The 20,985-nt window shown below is 37.2% G+C and overlaps 1 protein-coding gene and 1 long non-coding RNA gene across 8 annotated transcripts in view; one reads left to right on the forward strand and one right to left on the reverse strand.

Moving 5' to 3' along the window:
* Window positions 1-4,135: 4,135 nt before the first annotated feature.
* On the reverse strand, window positions 4,136-11,444 carry LOC120471432 (uncharacterized). 5 transcript variants are annotated; one of them, XM_039661245.2, is made up of 5 exons: window positions 11,316-11,444; window positions 8,243-8,374; window positions 7,525-7,806; window positions 7,213-7,295; window positions 6,518-7,104 (listed from the first exon to the last, which is right to left on the reverse strand). In XM_039661245.2, exons 1-5 carry the CDS (start codon window positions 11,386-11,388, stop codon window positions 7,018-7,020), a joined length of 657 nt encoding a protein of 218 aa, XP_039517179.2. In that variant the 5' UTR covers window positions 11,389-11,444; the 3' UTR covers window positions 6,518-7,017. The 5 variants fall into 5 exon arrangements, with proteins under 5 accessions (XP_088987184.1, XP_088987187.1, XP_039517179.2 ...); XM_089131060.1 differs by lacking the exon at window positions 11,316-11,444 and adding an exon at window positions 8,844-9,147; XM_089131058.1 differs by lacking the exons at window positions 6,518-7,104; window positions 7,213-7,295 and adding an exon at window positions 4,136-4,570 and having other exon boundaries at window positions 11,316-11,443.
* Window positions 9,335-20,985, forward strand: part of LOC148981407 (uncharacterized) — a 315,293-nt gene continuing 303,642 nt past the window's right edge. For all 3 annotated transcript variants that reach the window (XR_016168507.1, XR_016168508.1, XR_016168509.1), the window contains exon 1: window positions 9,335-9,678. This is a non-coding gene — a long non-coding RNA (uncharacterized LOC148981407). The remainder of the gene's footprint in view (window positions 9,679-20,985) is intronic.

Genomic DNA, 20,985 nt, shown 5'->3' on the forward strand with positions numbered 1-20,985 from the left:
AAACCTGGGTTTGAATCCACTGTGAGACACCAATGTGTCCCTGAGCAAGACACTTAACCCCTAGTTGCTCTAGAGGCGATGTGATCTCTGACATATATAGCAATTGTAAGTCGCTTTGGATAAAAGCGTCAGCTAAATGTCGTGAACTTTTGCAGCGCGTTTCAGTATTTGGAGCACACGTGTGTTGTGAAACTGATTAAGATGTTTGTTTTTTTCTATTTGCATGTTTTTGCTTCAGTTGCAGCACGTTGAGCTCTCTCAGCCACCATAGTCTCACATCTCATAGGAGGCCTCCAGAATAAAATGATATAATATGGACTTTGCGTAGAAATCAATTTATACAACGGGTGCACAGGCAAAGGTTGTTGCCAAGGTCATATGCTCTGAGCTGTAAATAGAAGCTGGTAAACTCAATGAAGTGCTGTTTGTCTGTGTATATCAGTTTCACATATGCAGTGGCTTGTTTCCAGCTGTTGGGTTACAGTGTGGGCCTCTCAGTTTGAATCCTCAAGGCAAAGGCTTATTTGGCCTGGTTCATAATCCATCATAATCCATTCAGCATCTTCATATTAATATGTGTTAGTACACTATACAAGCAATTGCAATTAGCAATTAGCAATTTCCAGTTCAGTTCGCCACTGACCTTTTATCAGATCAATCAAGTCCATTACTTTTGTGATGCCAGCATTCAAAAATGTGTTGATTAAAGATGATGACATATTAAATGGCACTTCAAAAAGAGGACTAAAAAAAAGAGGTTCTGCAATACCATAATGCTTATCCTCTTCTCTTAACAGTGTAAAACAATCCCATGATTTAAAAACAGATCCATAAAAATTGAAAGGCAAAAATTGCGTCTTCGTCACAAAGGATTTCTGCATTAAGAACAACTGCTTGTCAAGACCAATTCCTCCAAGACTCTTGAGTATATGAAGACCAACAGCAACCCAAGGCACATGATCTAAACAGTACAGGAGTTTTTGCAGTGAATGCAATCTCATAGACATAATCTTAGATTCTAAATGTATTAGTCCCTGTCCTCCCTCTGCCACAGGGAGATATAGGACACCTGGAGGAAGCCAATGGCAACCATCCCAAAAAAAGTTAACAAATGCTTTTTGAACACCAACAACTAATTCTTTGGGGGGATCCAAAATAGTACATTTATGCCATAGCAATGAAGCTGCCAAGTTGTTTATAACCAGACATCTCCCTCTATAAGAAAGTTGCGGAAGAATCCAACGCCACTTCTGAATTCTAAGAATCACCCGATCAAAAAGACCTTCCCAATTCTTTTCTGTGTATCCATTAGTCCCAAAGTAAAGACCAAGGACTTTAAAGCCATCTCGGGCCCATCTGCATTGCGGTGGGAGCTGGGGAGGTCCCCCACCCTGCCAATCTCCCAACAGCAAAGATGCACATTTCCCCCAGTTAATACATGCAGATGAAGCTTTTTTAAATCTATCTAGAGAAGATATCAATTTTAAAACATCTTTCGAGTCTTTTATGATTACTGTTATGTCATCTGCATAAGCCGTGAGCTTAACTGGATCTACTCTGGGGGAACTGAGAATATTAACACCATTTAGCTGCCTCCTAAGAGAAGCTAAGAGAGGCTCAATTGATATTGAATACAAAAGACCTGAAAGAGGGCAACCTTGCCTTATTCCCCTGGTTACAGAGAAAGGCCTAGTTAGGGAACCATTAAGTCTTAACATGCTGAAAATTCCATTATACAACATTTTGATGAGAGACACAAAAAAAGGACCAAAACCAAAAGCCTCCAGGGTCTTAAATAAATATTGATGGTCCACCCTGTCAAACGCCTTCTCCTGGTCTAGTGATAGAAAACCAATGTCCAAATTATGCATTTTTGCAACAGTAATAATATCTCTCAATAAAAAGAGATTGTCAAAAATCGATCTTTTGGGTATACAAAATGTTTGATCATTATGAATGACTGATGCGATACATTTTTTAAGTCGATTAGTTAATGCTTTTGACAATATCTTAAAATCAGAGAGAGAGAGAGAGAGAGAGAGAGAGAGAGAGAGAGAGAGAGAGAGAGAGAGAGAGAGAGAGAGAGAGAGAGAGAGAGAGGTGTAATCTTCAGTAATGCACCAACAACTTGCAATAGCCTACGCAGTTTTGAGTTTCCTCGAGTTTCCAAAAGCAAATCAGGGGCGCATCATATGATGGTGGCCTGAGCTGGAGATTTCGGAGGGACCTGAGCATCAAACTGAACCTGGAAACGGGTAGGCTACCTATATAGCAAGGGCGGATTGGTGTTGTGAGACCCTCTGGTTTGATGTTTTGTCAAAAAAAAAAAAAAAAAAAAAAGCAAAAGAGAGAATGCTCCAAGACAGAAGTTTAGTACGTTTTCCTATTTATGTATGTGGTCGTCGTGAGATAGGGTTGGTGGGCCTACACAACCCCCCAACCCCCCCCTCCCCCCCCCCCCCCAACACACACACACACACACACACACGTTGTGGCTGAAGCCACTGGCACACACATTTAAGGTAGGCACTTTAATTATTTGACAGGAAGTCCTGTTCCCCATGCACATTATTATAGTTATTAACTACAATATGTGATACTCAGGGATAGGGATGGGATAGGGATACTCAGGAGCATTTAGTACGTCCCAGTCGGGTTCGTCACTTATTTGGCTCCCCTGGAAACATTTCCGTTGTAGTTTTTGTTACTTGCGGCCCAAGGGTGTAATCCATCAGTTGCCTTGCGGAAGCCGCCATTGTAGCAGAACTTCACCTGCTGTTAGCATCCCATTGACTCCCATTCATTTTGGTGTCAATTTGACTGAGAACAACTTTACATCTGAGGCATCCAAAGACTCCATTTGTCCATTATTTCTTTCTAAAGCAACACGAAAATGTATAAATAGCTCTGTTACCTCGTATCTTACGTTATAGCCCCATAGAAGCAGTTTTAAAAAAATTTTTTTTGAAAGTTTTGAAGCTGTTGAAAACAATGGGGCCGCCGTGTCCATTTCTTTTACTGTCTATGCTTGCGGTGCGTTTCTGTATTTGGTTGTGTTGTAGAAATGGAACGGGCGGTGATGGCGCAGTGGATAAGACACATGCCTTTGGTATGAAAAACCTGGGTTTGAATCCACTGTGAGACACCAATGTGTCCCTGAGCAAGACACTTAACCCCTAGTTGCTCTAGAGGCGATGTGATCTCTGACATATATAGCAATTGTAAGTCGCTTTGGATAAAAGCGTCAGCTAAATGTCGTGAACTTTTGCAGCGCGTTTCAGTATTTGGAGCACACGTGTGTTGTGAAACTGATTAAGATGTTTGTTTTTTTCTATGTGCATGTTTTTGCTTCAGTTGCAGCACGTTGAGCTCTCTCAGCCACCATAGTCTCACATCTCATAGGAGGCCTCCAGAATAAAATGATATAATATGGACTTTGCGTGGAAATCAATTTATACAACGGGTGCAAAGGTTGTTGCCAAGGTCATATGCTCTGAGCTGTAAATAGAAGCTGGTAAACTCAATGAAGTGCTGTTTGTCTGTGTATATCAGTTTCACATCTGCAGTGGCTTGTTTCCAGCTGTTGGGTTACAGTGTGGGCCTCTCAGTTTGAATCCTCAAGGCAAAGGCTTATTTGGCCTGGTTCATAATCCATCATAATCCATTCAGCATCTTCATATTAATATGTGTTAGTACACTATACAAATCTCCACACTAAAACCAAAATGTTAAGATGCTGCCTTAAGTTTTTAGGTTAAAACAAACATCTCATTTCATAAGTTCTTTGCAACCATATCAAATGACCAGTGAAACTGAAAACTCTGGAATTGCTGCGACAAGTTTAATTTAATGATGATGTTTTTTTTTATACTGCTCTTATTCTCTCCCAGCAAAGGTTTTTGCACAGTCCCAGCAGGTCTTATTTGCTTAGAAAATAAATTTATAAATAAATATATAAATATATATATATATATATATATATATATATATATATATATATATATATATATATATATTTTCCTCGTTTTAGAGGGGTTTGGGCATTTTTCAGATGCTCCCCCCCCCCTGTATAGATTATGGTAAAATCACTGCAAGGAGTGACTTTGAGTGACTTATACAATAGCTGCAACAATAATGCAATTGAAGACATTCCAAGTTTTATTTTTGTAATACATTATAGACATATTTTTTCAAAGCAGATTTACAAAAAAAAAATGTGTTTAACAAATCACAGATCCCCAGTGAACATAATATATGTGTACAAACACACACACAAACACACAATAATTACGTCTGTGGAAGCAATGACATGCAAACACACTCAATGACTTGAGTCTGATGGTATATCAGTGGCTGGAAATGTGACTAGAACCCAGAAACTGTTTCTCTGAGGGCAGCTGATATCCTGGGTCAAGAGAGGAGCATCCTGACCCGAGGAAAGGTCCGACCTGTCTTAATTTAATCTATCCGCCCGCTGTTCTTTGAAGACATGTTGAAGCCTGGGGGTAGAGCTGAGCTGACCATCTCACTTCTGTGACCTGATCATTCCTCCACAACTTCAGAGAAGAAGCTAACAAAACAAGAGAGGTTTTCAGTCAGCAAAAAACTGCTTGACTAAACAGATTATTTTACAGAGAGTGACCATTTTCATTTGACTTCAAGTTTGAAAATAATAATGACCACTTTACATTGTGTTCACATTATTAATAATTCATTGTAACACTTTACAAAAGGTTTCATTAGGTAACATAACTTTTGTTGACATGAACTAAAAAAACAACAATACTTCTACAGTATGTATTGATCTTATTACTGTAAGTTTTCATTTCTACATTTACTAATACATTTTTAAGGGATTATCTGTTAACATTAGTTCTGATAGGCTACAAGTTTCATTCTCTTTGAAAAAAGTATGGACTCTGCCTTTGAAATACATAATAACTAACAAGGTTAGAGAAATTTCATGTAAATTATTACACAAATTTTACCCTGCTAAAGCTTTTTTGAAAAGATTTAAGTCAGATATAGACACAAGTTGTTCTTTTTGTGGTGCACTTGAGGAAACTGCTCTCCTTATCTTCTGGGATTGTCCTTACACACAGTTTATTTTGGGTTGAATTTTCGTATTAAACGCAATGTGCTTCCGGGTTTTTCCTTGCTCTTTAAGGATGTACTGTTTAGCTTCTTTAATATTCAAAAAGCTAAATTTAATGAGTATTTTATTATTAATCTCTATTATTGTTCCTTGCAAAATTTCACATTCACCATAGTAAATTTACGCAGCAGAATCCCTTAGGCTATTCATTGTTTTTAGAAGAGAGGTCCAGCAATACATCCAAAGCATTTCAGCAAGAATCTTAAAGCACTTAAGACCACAAACTTGTTTAAACTTTTTGATTTATTTTATTAAAGCTTTCTGTTCTGTTTTTTTAACTTTATTTTTTATTTATGTTGATATAGTATGAGTATACATACAGACCATGCATATGTGCTGTATTGCTTTCATTATTTGTGCAGTTTGTACATTGTTGTATTTTTGATTGGCATAAAAAAACAGGTTTTGTTCTCTATTGCCATCTAGTGCCCTCATTAACTCACCGCGCGCGCGGAGTATTAACCAAACACGTGGAGGAAGAGCTGATGCAGAAGATCAGGTAATAATAAACTAGCTACTAAAACATTAAAGAGGTATTGCAATTCTAATGTAGTTAAAATGACATGATTCCTACGTCAGTGTTATTTCCTTAACGTTTCGCGCTCGTGCTGCGTTCATTCACGACGCTGTTTTGTTTCCTCATCAAACCCTCGAGGTGGAGAGTGAACTAAGCCAGAAAGGAAGTAGATTATATAGATATCCCTGAAAGTAATATTTATCTAATTTGAGCTCATGTGTTATGAACGTATTAATGTTAATCAGCACCCCAAATAAGTTATCCCTCAAATACCAATACTCTGTATTGTAATTAAAAAATAAAAATTAATCTATTGTCAAAAATATAGCCTCCAACTATATATTCAAAAATGGATTATAAATATTTTAAGACTCCACTGCATCAGATAGATCAGATGTCAATCAAAAATAGGGCTGTTTATTAGGCTACATGTTTAGTTAGTCATCTAGCCTAATGAATCACAAACATCTGTTTACAAACATTTACCTAGCACTGGCAACTAATTACCCACATTTATGCAAACAGTGATGCAATTATTTAATAATCACTTAAATACAGCATTGCCCGCAATAAATAAATACATAAATAAATAAATAAATAAATAAATAAATAAATAAATAATAATAATTTTCTTGCAAGACCTAGCAAATCCATGCAGGTTTTGGATAAACTACTCGAATCATTTTGTATTAATTTGTGTTGCTTATCTAAGATTTTTGTTTGTCAGTCTGTCATCGTGTAACATTTAACACATTACTTCCTGTTTGTCTGAAGCTGATTATTAATCTCCCAAGTATGAGTAGAGCACAGGAAAACAATTTTGTTGTACTGAACATTCACAAAGCTCTATTAGACACATGTTTATTAAACCTAACAACACTCGACTTTGAATTCAAAAGGGCATATGACAATAAGAGTTAATGTTAATTCAAACATTATCTGTTAACATTAGTTAATGCACTGTGAACTAACATTTTTATAAACTAACATTAACAAAAATGCTAATAAATTGCTCATTCATTCAAAATGAATTCATCATTGAAGAATTAAGATTCATCATTGGACCACATTCATATATATATATATACAATTGATTGATATGTGTTGCAAAGATATATAGAAACTCTAAATTGAATTGAATTCAGACTTTATGAGTTATTTGTGATTAAGCAATCCATGATTTTTTATTTTATAGTGCCATCATTTACACACCATGGAGGATTAAACAAACAACTTGAAGACCACCAGATGTTGAAGGTCAGTTAATGATTAACTACTAAAAAAAAAACAGTGCATTATCACTCAAGTTTTGCTCTAATATAGCAAATCTGATTTGATGTTATGGTCAGTGATATTTCTTGCTGATGTTTAGCACTCGTGTGCTGCAGTCTTCACATCGCTGTCTCCTCATCAAACTGAGGTGGAGAATGAACTAGTAAAGCCAGAAAGGAAAACAACACAATATATATCACTTTCAGAGTTATCTAATATGAGTGTGCTGTATTAATATGAATCATCTCTCAAAATAAGAATCACTTACAGCCTGCACAGATTTCCGCATTGCCTCCTCATTGGCTGTGGAGCGAACGCGTATGTGGAAGACTGTGATCGCTCTGATATTTCCTGGAAATTGTGGAACATTACACAATATTTTTATTCCAAGGAATAATGCATCACTTTGTATATTCTATTCAATTCTATTAAATTCTATTCTTTTCTATTCTACAAATTCTAATTCTAGTCTAGTCTACTGAAATTAGAGCTGAGTATTAAAATGTAAGAAATATCTGTGAAATACAAGATATTTATTATCATATGCACAGTAAAACATGGTTTTGATGGTATAATGTACCTTTCTGCTGGGGTGTTGATGAAGAGAATGCAGAGGTTGAAGGTGGTGAGGTTGGTGATGAGGACAATGATCTTGGTAAATGGTTGGTTGTTGGTGAGGTTGATGAAGAAGATGAAGGTGGTGAGGTTGGTGATGAGGACAGTGATGTTGGTGATTGGTTGGTTGTTGGTGAGGTTGATTGTATGGATGGTGAAAATGACAGTGAGGTGAAGGAAGAAGATGAAGGTGGTGAGGTTGATGATACAGAGGTTGGCAAAAGTGGTGAAGGTGATGATGAAGGTGCTAAGGTTGATGATAAAAAAGTTAAATAAATATTAAAAACAGAATTAGATATTTATTTATCAAACAAATCCATGAATGTAGACTAATCTGGGACTGCCTTCATAGACACATTCGATCACTTCTAATTAACTACACTCTAAAAAATGCTGGGTCGTTTTAACCCAATGTTGGGTCAAATATGGACAAACCCGAAATGTTGGGTTAAAAATGTAATGTAAACATTTAACCCAACGGCTGGGTTAGTCCATATTTGACCCAAAGTTGGGTTAAAACAACCCAGCATTTTTTAGAGTGTAGTTACTGATTAATGTGAAGATACTAGTGCCCTCTCTAACTTGCAAACACTTTTGGAAAGAAATGTTACAGATATGTCTTTTTTCAGTCACTGTTGATCTGATTCTAGTGGATGTATATTTTATGTTGAGAGTAGTCTCACGTAGCTGGCATGTTTGCCTGTAGTCAGCACAGCAGTCTCCGACTGTGACGCAGTATTCATCACAGAAACAACCCTGTCTGCAACTGTCATTCTTGCCAGCACAGCAGAGCACTGTGGGTGCTGAACACAGGGCTGAAAGATACAAGACATGAACATAGAAAGCTCATATAACAAAGATGTGTATCCTGGGCTAATCAGGGATTTTCCTTTTCTAAAATTACACATCTGATGCTAAGATGGTTTGGGCTGTACAGCAGGTCTAGAAGATAGTCATGATTGTCCAGCTTAAGTAAGTGTTTGATTGATTCCCGTTATTAAGTTAGGGGCCGCTTACACAACACCGTTTTAACTGGAAATAGAAAACTTTTAATGTAATCTGACTGTTTTGGTGGCCTGAGAATGCAAACATTTCAAAGTGCATGTTTTTTACAAACAAGTTTTGAAAACAAAAAAAACGAGACCGTTATCATCTCAGCGTAAACTTCAAACATGCGAATCTATGAAAACGGTGATGGCATGCACATGTGTATTACGTGGTTAGTCTACAGGCACGTAAAGGATTAGTTTACTTTTGAAAAAAATTTGCTGATAATTTACTCACCGCCATGTCATCAAAGATGTCCATGTATTTCTTTCCTCAGTCGAAAAGAAATTAAGGTTTTTGATGAAAACATTCCAGGATTTTTCTCCATATAATGGAGTTCAATGGGAACCAGACGGTCCAAGGTCCAAAAGACAGTTAATAACAGTTTCAGATGCAGCTTCAAATGTCTTTAAACGACACCAGACGATGAATAAGGGTCTTATCATGCGAAACGATCGGTTATTTCAAAACTTATTCCAAAAATGTAACTTTTCTAAGGACAAATGCGAGCCTTGCACTATTCTGTGAGGCGCGTTTGTAACGTCATGCAATACGTAATTACGTTCAAAAGGTCACGGGCGACGTAGCCGGAAGTACAGAGTCAGTGTTTACAAGTTGAACGCATAGGTTGAACGTGCAAACTAACTCAAACGGCGTTTACAAAAAAAAAAGGAATTAAAAGGTAAAACAACGATGTCGGGCGATTTTTATTCTGTACTTCCGGCTACGTCGCCGTGACCTTTTGAACATAATTACGTATTACGTGACGTTGCAAACACGCCTCACAGAATAGTGCAAGGCTAGCATTTGTCCTTAGAAAAGTTACATTTTGGAATAAGTTTTGAAATAACCGATCGTTTCGCATGATAAGACCCTTATTCATCGTCTGGTGTCGTTTAAAGACATTTGAAGCTGCAACTGAAACTGTTATTAACTGTCGTTTGGACCTCGGACCGTCTGGTTCCCATGTAAGTCCATTATATGGAGAAAAATCCTGGAATGTTTTCATCAAAAAACTTAATTTCTTTTCGACTGAGGAAAGAAAGACATGGACATCTTGGATGACCTGGGGGTGAGTAAATTATCAGCAAAAGTTTTTTTAAAAGTGAACTAATCCTTTAATACATACGTGCCCGCGTGTGTAGTTTTTATATACAAAGTAACTGCCAATTCCTTGCCAAAAAAAATTCAAGTCACCGGCCATTGGCTGGTGAGGCAAAAGGTTTTAGGTCATATGCCGCTGAGAGTTTAATTGTGTTGAGAAATAATTTATAAATTTGCATTTTATGAAGAGTTTTCAGATTCAGTATTTTCTCAGCTAAATGATTTTTACATTGTATTAAAAATTATGTAGTGCACCCTTAGCTCTTTAACTCTTTTTTTTTTTTTTTGATTACCTGGAAACTATGATAAGTTGACCTGTTGATATGTGTGACTTTTCTAACTTTTGTTAGTGTGTAATGTTGCTGTTTGAGCATAAAAGCTCAAAGTTCAAATTAAAGGGAAAGTTTCTTTTAAAGAAATTGCTTTTACAGCAAATGGCTGGTGGGACTGCACCACATTCCTCCCGGATTAGAGATGTCACTAACCCTAAAATTTACATAAAACCCGCCCCCGAGATTAATAGGTTATCATGACTGAATATGTCGCTAAGCAATGACTAGATGACAACTATAAGCTACATTAATTGATCAACTAACCATTCAGAAATGTTGTCTACATGTTGTCATTTCTTCTTTAATCTGCCAATCATTGTCTGACCCTGGTTTGATCATAAAAGGCTAAACGTTTTTGATATGAGGCGCCTGCACGTGTGTTATGTATGCATTGATAAAGCGAAGTTTGATTTTAATCCCACATACAGTATATTGTATTGAAGCTGCGAAGTGGGAACACAAGAGCTCTTGTAGCTCCGCCCTCTGTGCTGGGAGCAGCGACTCATTTGCATTTAAAGGGACACACAAAAATGGTGCATTTTTACTCACCCTCAAAAAGTACAAAAATTAACATGCTATATAAAAATATCTGGGGTATTTTGAGATAAAACTTCACATACACACTCAACATCAAAGATTTTTTTTTTTACATCTTGCGAAAAAAGGCATTGTACCACCCCTTTAAGTTAAAAATGCAGTACACATCAACATTATCTACATTTCTTAATAAAATCCGACTAATCAAACTAATTTAAAAACTATTAAGATGCGTAATTTTTGTACTGTAAATAAATTCGCTTGTTGTTTAGAATCCAAAAGGATTTTATGACCATGGCACCAATTGCATAAAAAATGGAAATAATTTAAACCTGTATACCTAAACCATGTGATTGATGGAATATGACTTAATTAATGTTAATATATTTTACATACTATTAATGCTTTTTCATATTTTATTATTGTGCATACAAATACAAGACCTACTGTACATTTTCAAGTCCGTTGCTCTCTTTCACAAAAAATTATGTCCAGTTTTAATAGTTTTGTCCTATTTAAAAAATATATAATATGACATTTTCTAAATAGGATATTTTTATTTTATTTTTATCCTTCTAAACAAACTTCTCATACAAACAACCACAATAAATATGTCACAAGTAGTAGTCACAAGAATAACTCAAAATGATGGACCACTTGTTTTAAGTTCCTGCTAGTTTTTCTTGTTTGCTGTGTTTCTCATAGAACTTTATCTGAAGCACACCATCTGTCTTACCTGAAACCTGGTTTCTGTCATTTTCGACCAGGAACAATAAGAAAAACCAGGCTTGAGCACACGAGACCTTCATCTTCCAGCTGAGTGTGTATGGTGTTTAGGTGTTTGAGTCAAGCATTAGTGAAATACACACCCAGAAGCATAATTTCCTTGTACACATGTACGTCACTCAAGTTCTGTGGAAAATGAGGAATTTAACATTTACAGGGGTTTTCCCAATGCTTCTTGAAGTAGAATACTAGTCTTCCAAATAGGAGAAGAGTGAAGAGTGCAGTTCCCTCCAACTGAACACTGCTGTAATTTTTACCTTAAGGACGATACCTGAATTTTATGATCCTCACACAAAGCTATTGCGTGAGTTGAGAAAACATGGAACATAACAAGGGTATTTGGAATTATTCACATTACACAAAACATTTTTTATGGCTGCATTCTTTGGAGCATTCCACGTAATCATTATCTGATATCTGATGCCAAGTGTCATAGCAGAACATGCGTGCCAGGCTGCAGGGTAGAGGAAACTAAAGAAAAAAGAGTGTGGTTTGTGTGGAAGATTACAAAAAAGCTCTGAAGGGATGTTATATATATATATATATATATATATATATATATATACTGTACACCCAGACCATTTTGTAATCTTTCCCCACACATGCACATGCACACTCACACTCTCGTTTCCTCTTACCTGCAGCCTGACACGCATGTTCTGCTGGCATCAGAAGAATAAGTTCTACTCCAAAGAATGCACCCTTAAAAATGTTTTGTGTAATGTGCAATAATTACAAATATTTTCTATGAACAAAGTAGATAAAACATTAAAACTCAGAAGACATTTACAAAGTTTTATTAAACTACATTAAAACAAAGGTAGGCCCATTTATTAAATATACAACATATGGGACCCACCGCATTTACAAATATTGGTAAACGACTCAGTAGAATTCTGGACTTTGTACTTAAAAAGGACAACACCAATTTGTTAAATAATTTTACAATTATGTAATGCTGAATAAAGATGAGTATAGATTTACATTTATCTGACGCTTTTATCCAAAGTGACTTACAATTGCTATATATGTCAGAAGTTGCACGAGGTTAAGAGGTTAAGTGTCTTGCTCAGGGACACATTGGTGTCTCACGGTGGATTCGAACCTGGGTCTTTCATACCAAAGGCACATGTCTTATCCACTGCGCCATCACCACCCCTATTTAAATATAAATATCTAAAAAATTACATGATGCTGCCTACCTTTTGAAACGATATATTATCATGCAAATCATTTGCTGAAAATGCAATTCTAGAATGCACTGCAATGAGCTTAGTGAAATAATACATTTAAGATGGAAGACAGGAGAACACAATTATAAATTATTTTAGTTAATATAATAATTCTAATTAAAAATAGAATAATTGGCAAGTATTTTATGGCTATGTGTTTTTGGTCATGATAGTATGTATTCTAACATCAAACTCTATTTGATGGCAATATTTTAAACGATCAAAAATACAGTAAAAGTAAGCCTGCAACAGGCTTCAATCTGTTCCAGGGATGTTCTCCTTACTGGTGTTTTATGCTCTAGTGCCACCTACTGACAAACCACTTGAACTTGCAGGAACATGAGAAAAGTCTTTGCTGTAGTTCAGGAAATGAGAGTTTATGTAGTATAAAACAGAGAACATCCACAAAGCTACTGATGTTCTAAAATATGGCAGATATTATATGATGTGGACGTCTCGGTCATGTGATGTGTTATTAGGGGTGGGCGATATGGCAAAAATATCATATCACGATTTTTTTTTAGAAAATCACGATCAGGATTTTTTATCACGATTCTAGCCTGTTTAAAGTTGGTTTTACTATTTTGCAAGCAAGTGGCTGTTCATTATAGCCAAACGAATGTCCCTATGTTAAAAACAAAGCCTTAGGTAACAAAAGAAAAAAGAAAGGCATACATTTAGGCCAGTGGTGAATATAAAAATCTTTTTCATTGTTTTCTTTGTTATCAAAAAAAAAAATTAATAAAATAAGACAAGATAAACATTACACAAATTAATATTCAAATTAAATAAATAGTGCTTTATTTTTTCAGATGCAGTAGGTGTATTTAGCAGTAGCATTGAAGAAAGTAATTAAATGAACAAATATAAAATTAAAGCACTACATAGACTTATTTATTTATTTATTATTTATTTATTTAACAGGGACCATACAGTCAAACATAGTCACAATACAGAGCCTGTAACTGATGCGCAGCATATAGAGTTTATAGCTAATGCTAATTTACAACTCCTGTCCCTGGTTGGGCATTTCTAAATACATTATAAAAAAAAAATACATACAAATATAAAACAATCCCATTTCTTCAAACACACATACACACAACCAGAAAAGTAACAATTGTTAAAAATGGTTACAGTTTTGGTTTGCCTTTAGCCACAATTTAATCCTTGAAGTGAACTTTTTCAAGTCAGATATGACCTTAATGTCCGATGGTAATGAATTCCGGAGTCTAGCGCTCTTAACAGAAAAGGCTGTCTGTGCAAAGCTTGTCCTACAGTATGGTATTGTACAGTTATGATTTGTGCTGCTTCTGGTAGCTCTTTTGCTGTTCTGTACTTGAACAAATTTACTAAGCGGCTCGGGTGCTAAATTATTAATGCACTTGAAAATTAATTTAAAAAAACATAAATTACTGAAGCTTTCAAAGCTTAATATATTATATTTCTTGAGGATGTAACAGTGATGGTAACGGATTGGCTTTTTATCCATAATTTTTATTGTTTGATTGTAAAGTGAACCAATGTTATGACTTCATCACTACAGTAAGTGATTTTCTCCTGGTGTTTTTTTGTTTGTTTTGTTTTATTAACACTAAAAGGATAGTTCCCTCTAAAATGAAAATAGTTACTCCAAAATGTTTTAAACCCGAATAAGTTTCTTTCTTCTGTTGAAAATAAAAGTTATTTTGAATAATGTGGGTAACCGAACAGTTGCTGGTCCCCCTATAGTTTTTTTTTTCTCTCCTGGAAGTTGATGGGGACCAGCAACTGTTTGGTTACCCACATAAAAAAAAAAAAAAAAAAAAAAACATTACAAAAAAAGTGGTGTTCAGCACAAGAAAGAAATTAATACAGGTTTGGAACAATATTAGGGTGAGTAAATAATGACAGATTTTTTTTTTTATTTTTTTTTGTGTGTGAACTATCCCTTTAAGGACAAGCGGCAGCCGCAGTAGTATTTACTCCTGTCGCTTTTAGACCAGCAAGGGACGCGTTTAATATAGACGCATATTACACCAGATATTCTCTCAAATGTTTGCTTTCACTTTAGACATAGCCTGTTTATGTAAACATTGTGTGTATTTAACAGTATTAGCATAATAAGACTCGAAAGATAACTTAGTCTAGACTCCAGTATTCAGGTGCTGTTTGACAGGCACGTTAGAACAGCGCATCAGCGCGTGAATTAAATGTTTAACCGGCAAGGCTTATGCAAATAATGAGCTTTTGTGAATTGCAGTGTCTCGTACCTATTCATTATGTGATGTGTAGGCTACGATGCGTTGTATCTTTGAGACAGAGGCGCCAGAACTGAACTGATAGAATGCACTGTTACACGATACTACCATATTTCTTCAAAAGCAGATCGTGGAGACATTTTAATCGTCCACGATTAAAAATCGTCACATCGCACACCCCTAGTTATATACATTGATATTTTTATAGCAGTGTCTTTCAAAAGTCGTAGCCTGCAGTCTTCGGCCTGCTGTCTACTCATGACGGCCTCCATGTGAAGAACAAACTAAACACAGAGGAGAAGAATATTACTCACAACTCTCTAATCTGTTGCCAGTGTTTTTTCAGTGTTGCCAATGTATTTTTTTAAATGCTAGTTCAGTGCCTTTTTTAGTTTTATAAACCCTTGAATTTTGGTACTGTAAAATTCTCATCGAGGAGCAGTTATTAGTTGGCAATAAAGCAAATTTATGCAGGCAGTGATTTTAGGAATGAGTCTGACTTACACCTTGCACAGCCTTTAGCGTTGCTTCCTTATTAGCCCTGGAACGCACAAACACGTGCATGCCTGTGGTCACTCTCTTCTTATCCACGAATGATGTTGATGGTGAGGATGATCTAAATGAGGGGGAGGTCGGTGATGATGATAACAGGGGTGAGGATGATGAGAATGATTGAGAGTTTGCTGAGGATGAAGCTGACGGTGATGGTGTTGCTGGTTGTGAGGTTAGTGATGAAGAAAATTGTGGGGATGGTGAATGTGGTGATGAAGATGGTAATGAGGTTGGTGATGTGGATTGTGAAGTCAATAGGAATGCTGGAGAAAAAGGGGATGGTGATGGTGGTGAGGTTATTAACGAAGACAGCCGTGGGGATGGTGGTATCGTTGGTGTTGCTGAAAGTGAGGATGATGGTGGTGTGGTTTGAGAAGTCATTGAGGATTGTGGAGAAAAAGGGGATGATGGTGTTGCTGCTGGGGATGATGAATGTAAAGTTATTGATGAAGACAATGGTGAATGCTGTGAGTTTGATGATGATGTTAAGGATGAGGAAGATGACGTGGAGGTTGCTGATGGCGGGGGCTGTGCTGGTGGGGTGGATGATGATGTTAGTGGTAATAGTGAAGATGCTGGAGATGATAGCATTGAAGATGTTGTTAATGATGATGGTGATGAAGATGGTAAAGATGATGAATATGGTGCAGATGATAGTGTTGAAGAAGATGATGATGACAATAGTAAGACTGATGAAGAGGGTGCTGTTGATGGTATTGAAGATGTTGATGATAACGATGTTAATGTTGGTGATGAAGATGGTGTGAATGATGATGAAGACAGCAAGATTGCTGATGATGGTAAGAATGAGGAAGATGATGTAGAGGTTGCTGATAGTAAGGGCGGTGCTTGTTGTGTTGATGATGAAGATAGTGTGACTAATGAAGATGGTGCTATGGATGATGAAGATGGTGCAGATGATAGTGTTGAAAATGATGATGATGATGATAATGAAGACAATAGTGGGACTGATGAAGATGTTGCTGAAGATGGTGAAGATGATGAGAATGGCATGGACGATATCATTGAAGACGTTGTTGATGATGACGATAATGATGTTTGTGGTGTGGATGGCTGTGAATGCTGTGAGTTTGATGATGATGTTAAGGATGAGGAAGATGATGTGGAGGTTGCTGATGGTGGGGGCTGTGCTGGTGGGGTTGATGATGATGTTACTGGGAATGGTGAAGAGGCTGGAAATGATGGCATTGAAGATGTTGTTAATGATGATGATGATGGTGATGAAGATGGTAAAGATGATAAATATGGTGCAGATGATAGTGTTGAAGATGACAAAAGTGAGACTGATGAAGATGGTGCTGCTGACAATGGTGAAGATGATGAAGATGGTGCTGTTGATGGTATAGAAGATGTTGATAACGATGTTAATGGTGGTGATGAAGATGGAGTGAATGATGATGAAGGCAGCAAGATTGCTGATAATGGTGAGAATGAGGAAGATGATGTAGAGGTTGCTGCTACTGAGGACTGTCCTCCTAGGGTTGATGATGATTGTGATGTTAAGGAGACTGATGAAGATGATGCTAAGAATAGTGTAGGTGGTATTGTTTTAGATGTTGTTGATAATGTTGGTGCTGAAGATAGTGGGGATGGTGATGTAGGCTGTGAGTTTGATTTTGATGGTAAGGATGAGGAAGATGATGTAGAGGTTGCTGAAAGTAAGGGCTGTGCTTGATGTGTTGATGATGATGATGATGAAGATAGTGGGAAAAATGAAGATGGTGTTATGGATGATGAATATGGTGCAGATGATAGTGTTGAATATGATGATGATGATGATAATGAAGACAACAGTGGGACTGATGGCGATGGTGAAGATGATGAGAATGGCGTAGAAGATAGTTTTGAAGATGTTGTTGAAGATGATGATGATGATGATGATGTTTGTGGTGTGGATGGCTGTGAATGCTGTGAGTTTAATGATGATGTTAAGGATGAGGAAGATGATGTGGAGGTTGCTGATGGTGGGGGCTGTGATGGTGGGGTTGGTGATGATGTTAGTGGGAATAGTGAAGAGGCTGGAGATGATAGCATTGAAGATGTTGTTAATGAAGATGATGATGATGTTAATGATGGTGATGAAGATGGTAAAGATGATGAATATGGTGCAGATGATAGTGTTGAAGATGATGACATTAGTGCGACTGATGAAGAGGGTGCTGTTGATGGTATTGAAGATGTTGATGATAACGATGTTAATGGTGGTGATGAAGATGGTGTGAATGATGATGAAGGCAGCAAGATTGCTGATGATGGTAAGAATGAGGAAGATGATGTAGAGGTTGCTGATTGTAAGGGCTGTGCTTGATGTGTTGTTGATGATGATGATGAAGATAGTAGTACTAATGAAGATGGTGCTATGGATGATGAAGATGGTGCAGATGATAGTGTTGAAAATGATGATGATGATGATGATGATGAAGACAATAGTGGGACCAATGAAGATGGTGCTGAAGTTGATGAGAATGGCGTGGACGATATTATTGAAGACGTTGTTGTTGATGATGATGATGATGATAATGATGTTTGTGGTGTGGATGGCTGTGAATGCTGTGAGTTTAATGATGATGTTAAGGATGAGGAAGATGATGGGGAGGTTGCTGACGGTGGGGGCTGTGCTGGTGGGGTTGTTGATGATGTTAGTGGGAATGGTGAAGAGGCTGGAGATGATAGCATTGAAGATGTTGTTAATGATGATGATGATGATGTTAATGATGGTGATGAAGATGGTAAAGATGATGAATATGGTGCAGATGATAGTGTTGAAGAAGATGATGATGACAAAAGTGCGACTGATGAAGATGGTTCTCCTGACAATGGTGAAGATGATGAAGATGTTGCTGTTGATGGTATAGAAGATGTTGATAACGATGTTAATGGTGGTGATGAAGATGGTGTGAATGATGATGAAGACAGCAAGATTGCTGATGATGGTAAGAATGAGGAAGATGATGTAGAGGTTGCTGCTACTGAGGACTGTCCTCCTAGGGTTGATGATGATTGTGATGTTAAGGAGACTGATGAAGATGATGCTGAGAATAGTGTAGGTGGTATTGTTTTAGATGTTGTTGATAATGTTGGTGCTGAAGATAGTGGGGATGGTGATGTAGGCTGTGAGTTTGATGTTGATGGTAATAATAAGGAAGATGATGTAGATGTTGCTGATAGTAAGGGCGGTGCTTGTTGTGTTGATGATGAAGATAGTAGGACTAATGAAGATGGTGGTATGGATGATGAATATGGTGCAGATGATAGTGTTGAATATGATGATGATGATGATGATGATGATGATGAAGACAACAGTGGGACTGATGGCAATGGTGAAGATGATGAGAATGGCGTAGAATATAGTTTTGAAGATGTTGTTGTTGAAGATGATGATGATGATGATGTTTGTGGTGTGAATGGCTGTGAATGCTGTGAGTTTAATGATGATGTTAAGGATGAGGAAGATGATGTGGAGGTTGCTGATGGTGGGGGCTGTGATGGTGGGGTTGGTGATGATGTTAGTGGGAATGGTGAAGAGGCTGGAGATGATAGCATTGAAGATGTTGTTAATGATGATGATGATAATGTTAATGATGGTGATGAAGATGGTAAAGATGATGAATATGGTGCAGATGATAGTGTTGAAGAAGATGATGACAATAGTGCAACTGATGAAGAGGGTGCTGTTGATGGTATTGAAGATGTTGATGATAACGATGTTAATTTTGGTGATGAAGATTGTGTGAATGATGATGAAGAGAGCAAGATGTCTGATGATGGTAAGAATGAGGAAGATGATGTAGAGGTTGCTGCTACTGAGGACTGTCCTCCTAGGGTTGATGATGATTGTGATGTTAAGGAGACTGATGAAGATGATGCTAAGAATAGTGTAGGTGTTATTATTGTAGATGTTGATGGTAATGTTGGTGCTGAAGATAGTGGGGATGGTGATGTAGGCTGTGAGTTTGATTTTGATGGTAAGAATGAGGAAGATGATGTAGAGGTTGCTGAAAGTAAGGGCTGTGCTTGATGTGTTGATGATGATGATGATGAAGATAGTGGGAAAAATGAAAATGGTGCTATGGATGATGAATATGGTGCAGATGATAGTGTTGAATATGATGATGATGATGATGATGATAATGAAGACAACAGTGGGACTGATGGCGATGGTGAAGATGATGAGAATGGCGTAGAAGATAGTTTTGAAGATGTTGTTGTTGAAGATGATGATGATGATGATGTTTGTGGTGTGGATGGCTGTGAATGCTGTGAGTTTAATGATGATGTTAAGGATGAGGAAGATGATGTGGAGGTTGCTGATGGTGGGGGCTGTGCTGGTGGGGTTGGTGATGATGTTAGTGGGAATAGTGAAGAGGCTGGAGATGATAGCATTGAAGATGTTGTTAATGAAGATGATGATGATGATGTTAATGATGGTGATGAAGATGGTAAAGATGATGAATATGGTGCAGATGATAGTGTTGAAGATGATGACATTAGTGCGACTGATGAAGAGGGTGCTGTTGATGGTATTGAAGATGTTGATGATAACGATGTTAATGGTGGTGATGAAGATGGTGTGAATGATGATGAAGGCAGCAAGATTGCTGATGATGGTAAGAATGAGGAAGATGATGTAGAGGTTGCTGATTGTAAGGGCTGTGCTTGATGTGTTGTTGATGATGATGATGAAGATAGTAGTACTAATGAAGATGGTGCTATGGATGATGAAGATGGTGCAGATGATAGTGTTGAAAATGATGATAATGATGATGATGATGAAGACAATAGTGGGACCGATGAAGATGGTGCTGAAGTTGATGAGAATGGCGTGGACGATATTATTGAAGACGTTGTTGTTGATGATGATGATGATGATGATAATGATGTTTGTGGTGTGGATGGCTGTGAATGCTGTGAGTTTAATGATGATGTTAAGGATGAGGAAGATGATGGTGAGGTTGCTGACGGTGGGGGCTGTGCTGGTGGGGTTGTTGATGATGTTAGTGGGAATGGTGAAGAGGCTGGAGATGATAGCATTGAAGATGTTGTTAATGATGATGATGATGTTAATGATGGTGATGAAGATGGTAAAGATGAGGAATATGGTGCAGATGATAGTGTTGAAGAAGATGATGGTGACAATAGTGCGACTGATGAAGAGGGTGCTGTTGATGGTATTGAAGATGTTGATAACGATGTTAATGGTGGTGATGAAGATGGTGTGAATGATGATGAAGACAGCAAGATTGCTGATGATGGTAAGAATGAGGAAGATGATGTAGAGGTTGCTGCTACTGAGGACTGTCCTCCTAGGGTTGATGATGATTGTGATGTCAAGGAGACTGATGAAGATGATGCTGAGAATAGTGTAGGTGGTATTGTTTTAGATGTTGTTGATAATGTTGGTGCTGAAGATAGTGGGGATGGTGATGTAGGCTGTGAGTTTGATTTTGATGGTAAGAATGAGGAAGATGATGTAGTGGTTGCTGATATTAAGGGCAGTGCTTGTTGTGTTGATGATGATGATGATGATGATGAAGATAGTGGGAAAAATGAAGATGGTGCTATGGATGATGAATAT

The sequence above is a fragment of the Pimephales promelas genome, chromosome 5 (assembly GCF_988280905.1).
Source record: "Pimephales promelas chromosome 5, fPimPro1.hap1.1, whole genome shotgun sequence".
Taxonomy (NCBI): domain Eukaryota; kingdom Metazoa; phylum Chordata; class Actinopteri; order Cypriniformes; family Leuciscidae; genus Pimephales; species Pimephales promelas.

Excerpts from the sequence above, each read along its gene's own strand:
- LOC120471432 (XM_039661245.2), bottom strand. The coding sequence starts at position 11,388 with ATGAAGGTCTCGTGTGCTCAAGCCTGGTTTTTCTTATTGTTCCTGGTC. Across the intron at positions 7,807-8,242 it reads CAGGCAAACATGCCAGCTAC|CACCTTCATCATCACCTTCA; the intron begins GTGAGACTACTC and ends CATCAACCTTAG. Across the intron at positions 7,105-7,212 it reads TGCGGAAATCTGTGCAGGCT|TTCATTCTCCACCTCAGTTT; the intron begins GTAAGTGATTCT and ends TGGCTTTACTAG.